The 15,475-nt window shown below is 36.9% G+C and overlaps 1 protein-coding gene across 1 annotated transcript in view; it reads left to right on the top strand.

The window, feature by feature from the left end:
• The window catches only part of LOC127807518 (adenylate kinase-like), a 52,014-nt gene that overhangs the window by 20,125 nt on the left and 16,414 nt on the right, over window positions 1-15,475 (top strand). The window contains exon 2 of the mRNA XM_052345421.1: window positions 12,373-12,513. Within this exon, the coding sequence (XP_052201381.1) occupies window positions 12,373-12,513 (141 nt within the window). The remainder of the gene's footprint in view (window positions 1-12,372; window positions 12,514-15,475) is intronic.

Raw genomic sequence — 15,475 nt, 5'->3', positions numbered from 1 at the left:
TGTAGATGAGTTAATGCACACACTCTCTTTCTTTGAATCCGTTGCACCTCACCAGCATTGGATGACCTTACTTGATATGGACCATTTGATTGTTTCAAAGTACAATGTCGTCTTAATCCATTTGTTTAGGCTTCAGTGTCTTACATAGCTTCCGTTGAGATCAGTAACTCCTCCAGCACTGCAACCCCGAATTATTACTATCGGTGTTGTCAATGATTGTCATTTTGTGCATGTATTCTTATTTGAGAAGTTCTTTTGTGTGTTTGTATAATTATATAGTTATGAGATTGTTATTAGCAGTATTTTTTTATTATTATTTATCAGGTGTTTCTTAAAGCAAACTCACCAATTCCTCCCGTTGCATGCAACTGGATAGATATCGAACTGATACTGCACGAGAATGGGAAACACCATATATAGCTAGAATTCAAGCTTTTTTGTCTATCAGTAACAAATATGTGGCAACCAAAGATGTTATTGATTTAACTGAACTATGATGAAGCGAAGATAATTTGAATTTTTTTTTTTATCAAATTTTACATTTCTTTAATTTTTCTAGATATAAATCTTTATATGAACAAACAAACCCTAGACAGAGGAGGAACATGGCTCCGGGGATCCCCGAACCCTGGGGCTCAGGGGATTCAGGGCCCCGAATCCCAGCGTTCGAGACTTCCCCAAAGCCCCGAATCTCGGGGTTCGGGGATGCTTCGAATCCCCCAAGCCTTGAATCTTAGGGTTTGGGGGCATTCCCTGAACCAAGGTTCGGGGGCATTCGGCTTTCTCGAACTCCAGGGTTTGGGGGTATTTTATTTTTTATTTTTTAATTAATGATAATGTGATGAAAGTGAGTTTTTTTTTTTTTCAAAGTTCCATCAATTTATATTTCTTTAGTTAATGTTTCTTTAATCTTAGTTTTTCTTTGAGTTAAATGTAAATTGTAATAAAATTATGTTTAGTTTTATTTCTTCAAAATCTATATTAAATTTGTTACATTTTGTCATAAATTAAATAAAGTTAAATTAAATAAAATATAATAGCAAATACTAAAATAAAATCTTATTACAAATAACTTAATCCACGTTCGAAAGTTATAATTCTAGTAATACAACAAATAACAACTATAAGTAATTCTCGATCTTCTTGGTGGTTGAACTAGTCTTGGTGGTCGAACTGAACTTGAACTTGATTATGTCGAGGGTTGAGATGTACTATATGTCGATGCTTCAGCAATATCACAAGATGGCGTTGGATTGAAGCCACTAAGAGAGGATAGACTAGCATTTACCGCAAGACACGTCTCTCTTCATGCATCAGGAGATATGAGCTTTGCACTTGATATGGTGCGATCGAGAGTATAAAATGTCAGTCGATTACACTAAAAAAAATAATTATATCAATTTTCTTTTGAATTTAAATAAACTATATTCAATAATAACTTAAATATTAATTTGAAATCTTATTGCTTCAGCAAGATTGACTATAGCTTCGCCACCTCTATCAAACTTTGATCGACGTGTAGGATTTTGTATGAATCCATGCGTAATACGTCCATACCACGGCAAATAGTCATGTGTAAACAGCATGAAAATGTAGAATGTCTACTATGTCTATGTGGTTGCAATAAATGAATATCACATCGATTCCAATTATCATCAATAAATGTATAAATTATCCGATATGATTCCTTGCCCACACCCCGCTTAGCTTCAACAGACGATAATGGGGGTGGATGAATAGTCTGCACATACCCAAACTGCCGTAACACCCTCTCAGGATGATATGGTTCAATGACACTTCCACATTTCAAATAACCTGAGAAAAATGTAATCTCTGGTAATGGGTGATGTGCACGAGCCCTCCAACACGACATCCAAATGACTTGCAAGTGTTTTTTATTTTGAAATTTAATTTCAGAATATATTAATTAACTTGCAAAATCATAGTATGTAAGATAAAGATCTCGTCTGGTGATAAATCATCAATCTGCTTCCTAATAGATTGCAAAATATCATTATCACGAACAGGCATCCAACGGAGAGTCCGTGACTGCTCGTCACTGTATAACAAGTTGTATCTATTTCTAATAAATGGAAAATGTTCGTATACCCATGCATGTGTACATTTGATATAAACAATTATTAATGTGTGTTAAATATATGGTATAGAGATATGAAATTGAAATAATTACCTCAAGTAATGTAAGATATCCACCGATGCCCTTCACCTCTTGTCTACTCGCAATGCCAAACTGTCTATATAAATATGCTAGGCAAGTAGCTCCTCATGCATAACTACCAGTTATACTCAAATCATCTAACAATGTCAGATACGCAATTGGAACTAATATACCACTCTTATCTACAATTAAGGTAGAGCCTAATAAAAATAACAGATACGTTTTACTGACATGCTGGATTTCTTCATTCGAAACTGAATCTAGTATATGCATAAATGTTCTTCTCAACCAATTTAAGTTCACAAATGGTCATCGATTTTCTGCAATCCATTGTGCTGTTGTATCTACTGAAATCCTAAGTAAACTACATAATAAGTCACGGGCTTCATTACCTGTCAAATGATGAGGGACAGATACAGGCTTTCCAATGATTGAGATCTTCAAAATAACCACATCATATAATGTTATAGTTATCTCTCAAATGATAAATGAAATGTATGCGTCTCCAGCTGCCATTTCTATGTAAATGCTGAGACGATAGTAGGATTTATAAACCAATAAGTGTACTCTATCTAGGGGTGTACAATTAGTTATAACCGAACCGAATCGTCCAAAAATTACTAATCAAACCGAACCGACCAGCATATAATAACCGAAATTTGTTGCCGTCGGCCACCTGGCTGGCCGGTGATTCCAATGATCGGAAATGATCATTGGATTCCCCTAAACCACGGTGATTCTTATATCCAAAAATGAGTTTGATCAGACGGTTGATTTTTTGTAGATCTAAAAATTAATTCTATAGTTAAAAAACTCAAAACACATTTCTAGAAAAATAGAAGTTGTCGAAAACTTACCGAAGGGCAAGCACGGTGGTGCAAATAAGAGGAGAGAGAGAGATGCACTCGTCGTAAGCGTTCAAGTCGGCGTTGCTATGTCGGAGGTCCAAGTTAGCGTCGAAGGTAGAGAGGAAGCATCGCATCAGTGTTGACAACGACATTGGAGGGGGTGATGGTGCCGCCGTGCAAGAGAGTCGAAGACGATAGGGGCGAGCAAACGGAAGGACCAAGGATCGGTTCGGTCTTTTCGCCTTCTAGGTCTTCTCTCTGATCTACGAAGTACGAAGCCTCGAAGAGCAAGAGGCTTTGTCTTTGTCTTCGCCCTCGGCGACCGCGAGGGATGGTGGAGGGAGAGAGAAGGAACGAACCGGCCAGCGGCTAGATCTGGGATAAAAATGAAATGGCGAGGGAGAGAGAGAATGACGAAGAGAAAATGAAATGGCAGTACAGAGAGACATGGGGTGTTGCACCCGCGTGAAGGAGGGGTTCAAGGTTCTGTTCCCATGGGGGGGGGTGGTTTATTCCACAGTTCGGTTTGATTTTTGGTTATTTTTATCAAAATAACTGAACCAAACCAAATAATCGATTTTTTGCTAAATGAGTAACTGAAACCGAACCGATCATTATGGCTAACCGAACCAAACCGACCGAACCATATCAAGGGTGACAAACTAACTCTATCAAGGGTGACAAACTAGACCCTATAATCATATCACGAACACGTTGCTAGTTATCCAATGGCCATTCAGGAATTTTAAGTCCATGACTTCTACATTTTAATATAGCTCTTTTCTGTTAAAAAATTAAAACACTTAATTATTTAAATTATAATAAATAATGTACAAAAAAAAATTAATATAACTTACCTCTCCCGCCCATATGGCAAAGGCAACGTGATTTTTAAAACTTTTTAGAATTGATGGATCCTCAAGGCCTCCAGGTAATGGTCCAGAAATATCATCATGCTCAGAAATATTAGAAGATGGTTGCTCTTGATCACTGACGCGGTACTCGAGAGCAACAGTAGATGGTGAGGCATAATTTGGCTCTGAAATGGATGCATCTATTGGCTTTGAAATTGATACATCTACTGGCTGACTAGCACTCTTAAGCCTTCTCCTTCTTGTGGACGCAGTGGGACGCTGCCGAGATGAAAAAGGAACAACTCGCTCTACTTTACTTCTTCCACGACGTACTATAGCTTTACAATTACACTTTCAATATAACACATCAGAAAATTATTAATATTTCTAAAAATTAAAACAAATTCTCAATATTATCAAATAACACACATCCATACAATTTACATTTAATAATAACATAATTTACAACATCGATCACTGGCTCAAATCACATAATTTACATACACGACGGATCAATTAAAAAAATAAGACTAATTAAAAAATAAAAATACCCCAGAACCCTGGGGGTTCAGGGGTCCGTGGAACCCCTGAAAGCCGGGGTTCTAGGACACTGGGGTTCTGGTGAGGCTTGAGGGTGCTAGTCAGCCAGTAGATATATCAATTTTAGAGCCAGTAGGTGCATCCATTTTAGAGCCAAATTATACCTCACCATCTACTGTTTTTCCCGAGCACTGCGCCAGTGATCAAGAGCAACCATCTCCTAATATTTCTGAGTAGGATGATATTTTTGGACCATTATTTGGAGGCCCTGAGGATCCATTAATTCTAAAAAGTTTTAAAAATTATATTGCCTTTGCTATATGGGCGGGAGAGGTAAGTTATATTAATTTTTTTTTGTATATTTATTATTATAATTTAAATAATTAAGTGTTTTAATTTTTTAACAAGAAAGAGATATATTAAAATGAAGAAGTCATGGACTTAAAATTCCTGAATGGCCATTGGATAACTAGCAACGTGTTCGTGATATGATTATAGGGTCTAGTTTGTCACCCTTGATAGAGTGCACTTATCGGTTTATAAATCCTACTATCATCTCAGCATTTATATAGAGATGGTAGCCGGAGACGCATACATTTCATTTATTATTTGAGAGATAACTATAACATTATATGATGTGGTTGCTATTTTGAAGATCCCAATCACTGGAAGGTTTGTATTTGTCCATCATCATTTGACAGGTAATGAAGCTCGTGACTTATTATGTAGTTTACTTGGGATTTCAGTAGATACAACAAAACAATGGATTGCAGAAAATCGATGACCATTTGTGAACTTAGATTGGTTGAGAAGAACATTTATGCATATACTAGATTTAGTTTCGAATGAAGAAATCCAACATATCAGTAGAACGTATCTGTTATTTTCATTAGGCTCTACCTTATTTATAGATAAGAGTGGTATATTAGTTCCAATTGCGTATCTAATATTGTTGGATGATTTGAGTATAACTGGTAGTTATGCATGAGGAGCTACTTGCCTAGCATATTTGTATAGACAGTTTGACATTGCGAGTAGACAAGAGGTGAAGGGTATCGGTGGATATCTTACATTACTTGAGGTAATTATTTCAATTTCATATCCCTATGCCATATATTTAACACATTAATAATTGTTTATATCAAATGTACACAGGCATGGGTATACGAACATTTTCCATTTAGTAGAAATAGATACAACTTGTTATACAGTGACGAGCAGTCACGGGCTTTCCGTTAGATGCCTGTTCGTGATAGTGATATTTTGCAATCTGTTAGGAAGCAGATTGATGATTTATCACCAAACGAAGTCTTTATCTTGCATACTATGATTTTGCAAGTTAATTAATATATTCTGAAATTAAATTTCAAAATAAAAAATACTTGCAAGTCATTTGGATATCGTGTTGGAGGGCTCGTGCACATCACCCATTACCAGAGATTACATTTTTCTCAGGTTGTTTGAAATGTGGAAGTTTCATCGAACCATATCATCTTGAGAGGGTGTTACGGCAGTTAGGGTATGTTTAGACTATTCCTTCTCCCCCATTATCATCTGTTGAAGCTAAGTGGGGTGCGGGTAAGGAATCATATCGAATAATTTATACATTTATTGCCACCACATCGACGTGGTAGACATTTTGCATTTCCATGGCTGTTTACACATGACTATTTGCCGTGGTATGGACGTATTACACATGGATTCATACAAAATCTTACACGTCGATCAAGGTTTGATAGAGGTGGCGAAGATATAGTCAATCTTGCTGAAGCAGTAAGATTTCAAGTTAATATTTAAGTTATTATTGAATATAGTTTATTTAAATTCAAAAGAAAATTGATATAATTATTTTTTTCGGCGTAATCGATTGACATTATGTACTCTGGATCACACCATATCAAGTGCAGAGCTCGTATCTCCTGATGCATGGAGAGAGACGTGTCTTGCGGTAAATGCTATTCTATCCTCTCTTAATGGCTTCAATCCAACGCCATCGTGTGATATTGCTGAAGTGTCGACATTTGGTATATCTCAACGCTCGATATAATCAAGTTCAAGTTCAGTTCGACCACTAAGACTAGTTCAACCACTAAGAGCATCGAGAATTACTTATAGTTGTTATTTGTTGTATTACTAGAATTATAACTTTCGAATGTGGATTAAGTTATTTGTAATAAGATTTCATTTTAGTATTTGCTGTTAGATTTTATTTAATTTAACTTTATTTAATTTATGATAAAATGTAACAAATTTAATATAGATTTTGAAGAAATAAAACTAAACATAATTTTATTACAATTTACATTTAACTCAAAGAAAAACTAAGATTAAAGAAACATTAACTAAAGAAAAATTAAAGCTAAAGAAATATAAATTGATGGAACTTTAAAAAAAAAAAAAAAAAACTCACTTTCGTCACATTATTATTAATTAAAAAATAAAAAATAAAATACCCCTGAATCCTGGAATTCGAGAAAGCCGAATGCCCCCAAACCAAGGTTTGGGGAATGCCCTTCCCCCCGAATCTTGAGATTCGGGGGGTTCAAGAACCCCGAGATTCAAGGCTTGGGGGATTCGAAGGATCCCCGAACCCCGAGATTCGGGCATCCCCGGAGCCATGTTCCTCCTTTATTTAGGGTTTGTTTGTTCATGTAAAGATTTATATTTAGACAAATTAAAGAAATGTAAAATTTGATAAAAAAAAAAATTCAAATTATCTTCACTTCATCATGGTTCAGTTAAATCAATAACATCTTTGGTTGCCATATTTTTGTTAAGGATAGACAAAAAAGCTTGAATTTTAGCTATATATGGTGTTTTCTATTTTCGTGCAGTATCAGTTCGATATCTATGCCAGTTGCATGTAACGGGAGGAATTGGTGAGTTTGGTTTAAGAAACACCTGATAAATAATAATAGAAAAATATTATTAATAACAATATCACAACTATATAATTATACAAATATACAAAAGAACTTCTCAAATAAGAATACATGCACAATGACAACACCAATAGTAATAATTATGGGTTGCAGTGCTGGAGGAGGCACTGATCTCAGCGGAAGCTATGTAAGACACTGAAGCCTAGACAAATGGATTAAGACGACATTGTTCTTTGAAGCAATCAGATGACCCATATCAAGTAAGGTCATCCAATGCTGGTGAGGTGCAACGGATTCAAAGAAAGAGAGTGTGTGCATTAACTCATCCACACGTATATGAGATCTGTATAACTTTGAATACTTAGCACGAAAAGCATGTAACTCTTCAATTAGATTGAGACGAATATCCCCCCCCCCCTTCTTATTGTGCTCGCTCATATCAAATAATGCAACAATGGCACGGAACTCGCAATGTCTATCGGAATCCACATTAACAATATTGTGTGTGAAATATTGTATCTTTGGTGGGAAAGAATCATCATAACCTCGCAATCTATATTTGACATTGGCACGACGTTTTGAAAGTTTACATTCTTTAGTTATTTTAGCTGAACTCTGTGTTGCTGGGGATGTACTATCATGATAAGACTACTATTTCAAAGTACAATGGATCACGTCTAACAGAAGTATCAAATTGATGTTTTTTTTTTAACGATGGCTTACCTTTTGTTTGAAGTTTAACACTTGGCGACATCAGTGAAGTCGTAGCAGGATCGGCTAATTCTCTCAACTTTTGTTTCAATACTAGTTTACCTGTTTCTGGTTCTGACTGAAACTTGCTATATATGGTCTCTATCTCTAGCTCAATCGTGAGTAGGGATGACATATCATCATCAGAAGCAGTCTACATCAAATGTATAAGGATGCACAACTGACAAAAGAATTGATCGTCCTTGAATCATGAACTCTGTAATTTCATGTGTACAAGGCAAACCATGTGTGCTTCTGATCACACATCCACATGCATGCAATCTTATCCACCCCCACTTTTTAAGCTAGCTGCGTTTGCTTTATCACCATATTCATTACATTTTTCTAGATAATACCTCGTAATTCTCTAAACTTTGTGTCAATAAATAAGAGGCATGGGGTAATCTATCGGAGACCCCATATGATTGATCATTTCATTGCTGTGCGCGAGGCTGTATTGTGAGAGAAAGCTAGAAAAGATGGACTTGTAATCTCATGGTGAGAGTTCTCCTGTATCAAGTGGGATGGGCTTGTGTGAGTGTCAAAGTCTTGTACTGATTTCATCAAGAATCTTAGTGGATTGCTCTCTAACCGAAAGCTGGATGTAGGATCACATTTGTGATCTGAACCAGGATAATCACTGGTGTTCTTGTGGTTTGTATGTTCTGTCTCTATTTCAATTCTATTTCTATCTTATTTTTTGTTTGTGGCATGAATTATGAAGTGTGTGTTATATTGGGCCTAAAATTAGTGTTCTAGTGCTCCCAGTTTTAACATAGTGGCTTCACACATGGCCTGTTTTAGTTTAACAAAAGCATTCTCTGCCTGTGCATTCCAACAAAATTTATCTTCTTCAATAAATCTATCAGGGGCTTATTAATGATTCCATAGTTTTTGACAAATTTCTTGTAGCAACTAGTGAGCCCCCAAAGCCCTCTCAGAGCCTTGATAGTAGTGGATTTAGGCCAATCAAGCATGGCAACCACCTTCATGGGGTCAATACTTACCCCAAGATTAGAAGTGATATGCCCCAAATACTCCGACTGCCTTTGAGCAAAGGCACGTTTCTATTTCTTAACATACAATTGATTACGTCCGAGAACCTCAAATGTTGTCCTTAGGTGGGCAATATGTTGAACAAAAGTGGGGCTGTACATAAGAATGTCATCAAAGAAAACTAGGATGAACTTTCGTAAATAAGGCTCAAAGATATGGTCCATAAGGGATTGAAAAGTGGCTGGGGCATTGGTTAGCCCAAATGGCATAACCTTGAATTCATAGTGCCCATGATAGGTGTGAAAAGCTGTCTTTGGTATGTCTTTCGGTTTCATCCATATTTGATGATAACTGACTCTATGGTCAAGTTTAGAAAAAATTGAGGCATGTTTGAGCTCATTAAAAAGGCCTTCTATAATGGGGATAGGGAACTTGTCCTTGATGGTTATGGCATTCAATTGACGATGATCAATACAAAAGCGCCAAGAACCATCTTTCTTTTGATAAGTAATATGGGATAAACAAAAGGGCTATGGCTAGGTTGAATGATAGATTGCTGCGGCATGTCTTTTACTAATCTTTCAATTTCAGCCTTTTGCCTTGGAGTATGTCTATATGATCGAACATTGACAGGTTCAGCATTTGGTTTGAGGAGAATGGAATGGTCAAAAATTCGGCTAGGTCGTAGGGTAGTGGGTTCTGCAAAAAGGTCCTCAAACTCATTCAAAAGCATGTTTAAGGAATCGATTTCATGTACCTGCCAAGTTGGTTGGGGCTGGCTGCTGACAGTGACCCTCATCTCTCCTGCATGCTCCTGTACTCCTTCCATTTCCTCTATGGCATGTATTAGGAATAGCTGTGCCACCTGCACCAGCTTATTCTTCAATAACTTCTGCAGCTTCTTTCTGGTAATCATTTTACGTAGGCCTGTATCGAGGCTGCGCCAACAAGAGTCCTTTCAAAGGTGACCTCTAGCTTATTAAAATTGAAGCTGATTGGACTGATGGTATTCATTCAATCTACCCCTAACACTATATCACATCCTCCCAGTTTCAGCAACCTCACGTCTCTCACAAATTGCTCCCCCTGCATATCCCATCCAAAATCAACACAAGCAAACTTACTGATCACTTTCACTGATCACTTTCTCCCCATTAACCACAGTTACTGACAGTGGCTGTGTAATGGTGAGATGACATCCTAGCTTCTTGGCTGTGTTTTCATCCAAGAAACTATGTGTGCTTCTGTTATCAATTAACACCATCAGCTTGTGACTTTGAGCCTTTCCTTCAATCCTAATGATTTTACTGTTAGTTTAGCCCCTCAAGGCATTTAAGAATATCTCACCATCACCAATTTCTTCTGATTCATTCTCTGCCGGTGGAGTTTCCTCTACCTCCTCTTTTCCTCATCTCCTTCCAGCATTAGCAGATGCTTTTTACATTGATGGCCTGGCACGTATTTGTCCCCACACTTGTAACATAGGCCAGCTTGTCTCCTCTGTTCCACCATTATGGATCTGCCAGCTGCAGTTTGATTCAACACAGCTGTTGGTTGAATTGCTGTGTTCCTGTAACTTTGAGTGTTCCTTACAATTTCCTTATTAGCTCCCCGTTCACCATCACTGTTTGAGCTCCTTTGTTTCGAATTCACTTGTATCCCTCTCAAAGGATTTTTCTGTTTTTTCATGATTGCTTCCATCGACAACTCCTGTAACCTAGCATTGTCCGCAGCCTGTTCAACAGTCCTTGGTTGTAACATCTTGACTGTAGGCCATAGTTCTTCTTCGCTAAAAGCCACTGATGAAGCTTGAGATGAAGTATGCCTTAGTTAGATATGAGTTGAGGTTAAGCATTAAGGACTTCAATTCCTCGAACTTCACTTGATGTTCTTGGATAGAACCCTCTTGCCTCGGTTTGTTAAACTCTTCAACCATATCCGTCATGTTTCTATCTCCTAATCTGCCACAGAAATCTTCAACAAAATCTAGCCAACTGTAATTACCTTGCATCCGAATCCAACTTTGAAACCATGAGAGTGCTACATCATTGAAGTACGCAGAGGTTATGGTGATCCTCTGCTGACCCAGTATACGGTACAATGAGAAGAGCTTTTCATAGCGCCTAATCCAGCATCTTGGATTCTGCCCTTCGAACATCGGAATATCCAGCTTCAGCATATGAAAGTACAACGGATTTTGTGTAGTTGGTACTTCCTGTCACCATCCGACAGTCCTTTCCTCCAAATTTTCTCTGATGGCAGCAGGTTCCATTTCCAATTCTACGGAACCAGCTGTCCTAGGAGGAGCTGGTCTGAATCTTGGAAGGAGAGATACTTTCTTGCGGCTGCCTCGCAAACATCATCATGGATCCATCGAACTTTCTTGATAGGCCTTCCACTGTTGCCTCAATCGATTCAACCCTCTGATCCACTCTTTCAATTTTCTGATCCGTCAAGAGAATTTCCTCGTGATTCCTGCTGGATCCAACTTCCAGCGAATTCACGCGCGATTGAATATTGGTTACTATCGTGTTCACTCGAAATTCTTCATCATTGTACCATTGGCCATGGCTAGATCTCATGAGCAGGGGAATTCAAAGGCCTAGGAACCGCTCTGGTACCACTTTGTCAGTATCTTAAATCTGATGGAATGAATTCTCTTCAATTGATGAGAATTAGGGCAGAATTTGGGGGAGAATTGAGAGAAGAATGGAGGGAGATAGGGAGAACAGGAGGGGGAGAGAGAGAGAGAAGGTTTGAGAGGGAGAGAAATTGAGAGAGAAAGAACTGAAATGACTGGAAATTCTTGATAATTCTCATTAGTCTGGGTTAGTTGCTTATATACTAATCCCAGCTGCAGTGTGAAGTTGGTGCCAAGCCAATTTACAAGGTACAACCCAAACAGCAGCTTGAAGGTACAACCACCTACTTAACTGCCATACAAAAAATAAAATGGAATCCCTTTATGGGGTTCCTGACATAAGAATCTTCTCCTTTTTTTTTTTTGTTTTGGTTATCCACATATGATTTTAGATTTTTTTGTTCCCTTTGTCCATGAGAAAGACAAAGTAAGGCAAATGCTGATACAATTACAGATATCTTGTCTATTTATCATGGTTTTATAGGCATCCGAGGTTCTTTTTTCTTCTCTTTTTGTTTGTTTTATTGTTTTATTCATTTCCTCTCTTCCTTTTTCTTTCATTGGGAGTTCTATGAATTAAGTAATGACCTTACAAGCAAGGAAAAGTGATCTTGACATTATGCTTTGAAGTGATATTTTATTTTCTTGTGTTGTATTTTCTGCTCACTCGTTTTAGATTCAGCTTGCAGAGATTGTGAACCAAGGGAAATTGGTTTCAGATGAGATTATAATAAGCCTGTTATCTAAGAGACTTGAGTCTGGAGAAGCTAAAGGTGAATCTGGATTCATTTTGGATGGGTTTCCTCGAACAATAAGACAAGCGGTGAGTGACTTTTCTGTTTTTAACATGCTTCTAAAATTTTTCTTTTCCAAGTTTTAGTTTTATTCAATGTAAACATATACTAAGAATTGTACAATGCTAGAAATTAAGCTCTAGAAAACAGGAAAAAATTGTTCCAATTAGATACATGTTTTTTTTTGAAATGTTGGGAAAGTGCTCTGTTTACTGTGTAATGTTGTAATTGCAATATTTAACATCTTGAAATAACATGATTTAGTTGCTTCAAAGCATTATTCTGCTTCAGGATATTGGTCAAATACCGAAAGAATAACAATGCACATCAGGCAGGTTAACAAAATGATTTTCTGTCATCTTGTAGTAAGGTGAATGAATCGGTGGTATGAAAATTAAATTAAGCACCAAACAGCAATGTTGCAATGTCGTGATTTATAAATGTTTTGTTGCTTACTCCAATGCTTCATATTTTTAGAATATCAACCTTATAGTGTTCAATGCCTTCTATTTTAAAAGATATTGCCTGGGGATGCTAAGGGGCAGGAGGTACTTGAAACAGAAGTGGTATTAAAGGGTAACATAATCCGGTGCCACATTGGTAGTCTATTGAAGAAGTCTTGGTTGTTTTTTACTTGATCCAATGAATCCAAGAGTTATATTTAGCTAGCAGGGTAAGGACTTTGGTGTCTTACCTAGGATCATTGCTGAGCGTGTGCAAGCAAGGAAAGTGTTCTAAAATTGACTTCGGTTAGATTGGGATATATGATTCTAGCTTGGCGAGGATGCCAAGAATTAAAGGAGAGGATTCACTACTCAAAAAGGGGGTCCATGGCCAATGCCTAACTCTTAATGAACCATGGGCCCAATAGGGTCAAGCACAGTGTTGTTAAAGGCCCAAGGTGCACTAAGGCGCAAAGGGTCTTGGAGCCTGAGGTGCAAGGCGCAAGGCGAGGCGCGCGCTTGGCAGGTGCAAGGCGCATGCTAACTAAGAAGAAAGAAAAATATACTTCTTAATTGAATAATAAGTCATAAAATAGATCCTAATCACATATCAACATTTATGTTATCAAAAAATTCAAGACTTCAACATATATTAAATAAATCACAACATAAACATACTTCATGACATACCTGTAAATTTCAGCAAATTAAATCCCACCATATTTCAACAAATCAGAAAAAAGAATCAACATTTAAACACCACAAATAAAAAACAAAATTAGTATTTGACATATATAATTAAAAGCCAACAAAATAGTACTAAAAATGTCATTAAACTTAAGCAAAACCCACCAAAAAATATTAGTTTTAAGACTTTAAGTCAACAATCAACTTAAAAGGAAAAGTTAAATGATCAACCTTAAACCATTAATAGGTCCTAAATGGATAAATTTTAATTAGGATTAACTAGATATACATAATAACTAGAAATCATCCTCATCATCAAGATCAAATGTATCCATATTTTCATCATCAGAACTATCATCTCCAATATCTTCTTCTACATCATCTCCCTCTCCATCTTCTTCTTCCTTGTCAAGATCCATTGGAGCATTTGAAGTTGATGCCCTTGTCCCCCTCCCCCTTGTCAAATTTGAAGTTGAAGTCGCTTTTGATCTAGTTGAGTGATTAGCTTCTTCAACACTAGATGCCATAGCAACATCAGCCCATGTCAAACATGATCTTCATGTACTAGCTCATCATCTGACTCTCCAAATTTATCAATTGCCCCAGGCAACCACTCATTACTTTCATCAACTTCATCTAAAGAAATTGGATCAATTGATTTACGCAAACTGAAACGACGTCTCAAAGCTCTATTATACTTGACAAATACCAAATCATTGAGACGTTGTTGCTCCAATTGATTTCTCTTTTTGTTATGAAGCTGTCATAATTAAATTAGAATCAGTAAGTTAAAGAAATAAGAAATTATACACCTTTAGTGGTGAATATTAAGAATAAGAAAAAACACCCTTACATACTCAAAGACACTCCAATTCCTTTCACAACCTGAAGAGCTACAAGTGAGGCTACATATCTTGATGGCAAACTTTTGCAAATTAGGGGTTGCAGTACCAAATTGAGACCACCATTCAACTAGGAAAAAATATACCATAATGACATAATCAGTAATTGAAAATTGCTAGTTGTAGACTAATGATTAGACTTACTTAGATTATTAATTAAAAAACCATATTACCTGGTGCCAATTGATTCCTTCCTCTTATGCATATTTGTTTTCCAAATATCCCTTTAGCATTTTTATACAAGCTTAGCTCTTTAGAAATTTTGTCTTGCACCTCTGCAGTGGGAACCAACTTCTCTATGGTTTGATACAACCCATCAATAATCTCTTGATCTTCTCCAATGCTTGCATTTGAATAAAAAAATTCCGGATTCAAGTAATATCCGGTTGCATGTAGAGGACGATGCAATTGAATATTCCACCTCCCATCAATAATTTCAAATATTTGCTTGTATTTCCTTTCATCATCAAAAGATTTTGCATTGGCTTCTTTTGCCCTATCCATAGCCTCATAAATATAAGGCATGGCAGGCTTATCCTCATTGTCTACCACTCTAAGCACTTTGACAAGTGGCCCTGACACCTTGAGAGGATAAAGAACATTTTTCCAAAATGAATCTTGTAACACTATTTGAGATGCAAGCTTACCCCGTGCTTCTCTTGCAAATTTAGAGTTAGTCCACTCTTCTGAAGTGAACATCTTCCTCAAGTTGGCTTTTTGTTTATGAAGTCTTGAAAGGGTGAGGAAAGCCGTGGCAAATCTTGTTTTCCCAGGTCTTAACATCTCTCTCTTTTTTGTGAATATTCTCATCATATTCAACACTTGTGTAGAGCTATACAAGAATCCATTTACTGCACATGCTTTTTGAAAAGTCTTCTTCAATATAGGAAGTTTAAAAATATCTTCTAACATTAGGTCTAAGCAATGGGCAGCACATGGTGTCCAATATAAGTGCTTTC

This window comes from Diospyros lotus, chromosome 8, assembly GCF_014633365.1.
Source record: "Diospyros lotus cultivar Yz01 chromosome 8, ASM1463336v1, whole genome shotgun sequence".
NCBI classification, from domain to species: Eukaryota; Viridiplantae; Streptophyta; class Magnoliopsida; order Ericales; family Ebenaceae; genus Diospyros; species Diospyros lotus.
The sequence above is the reverse complement of the archived record's forward strand: the minus strand, read 5'-3'. Positions and strand labels throughout refer to the sequence as shown.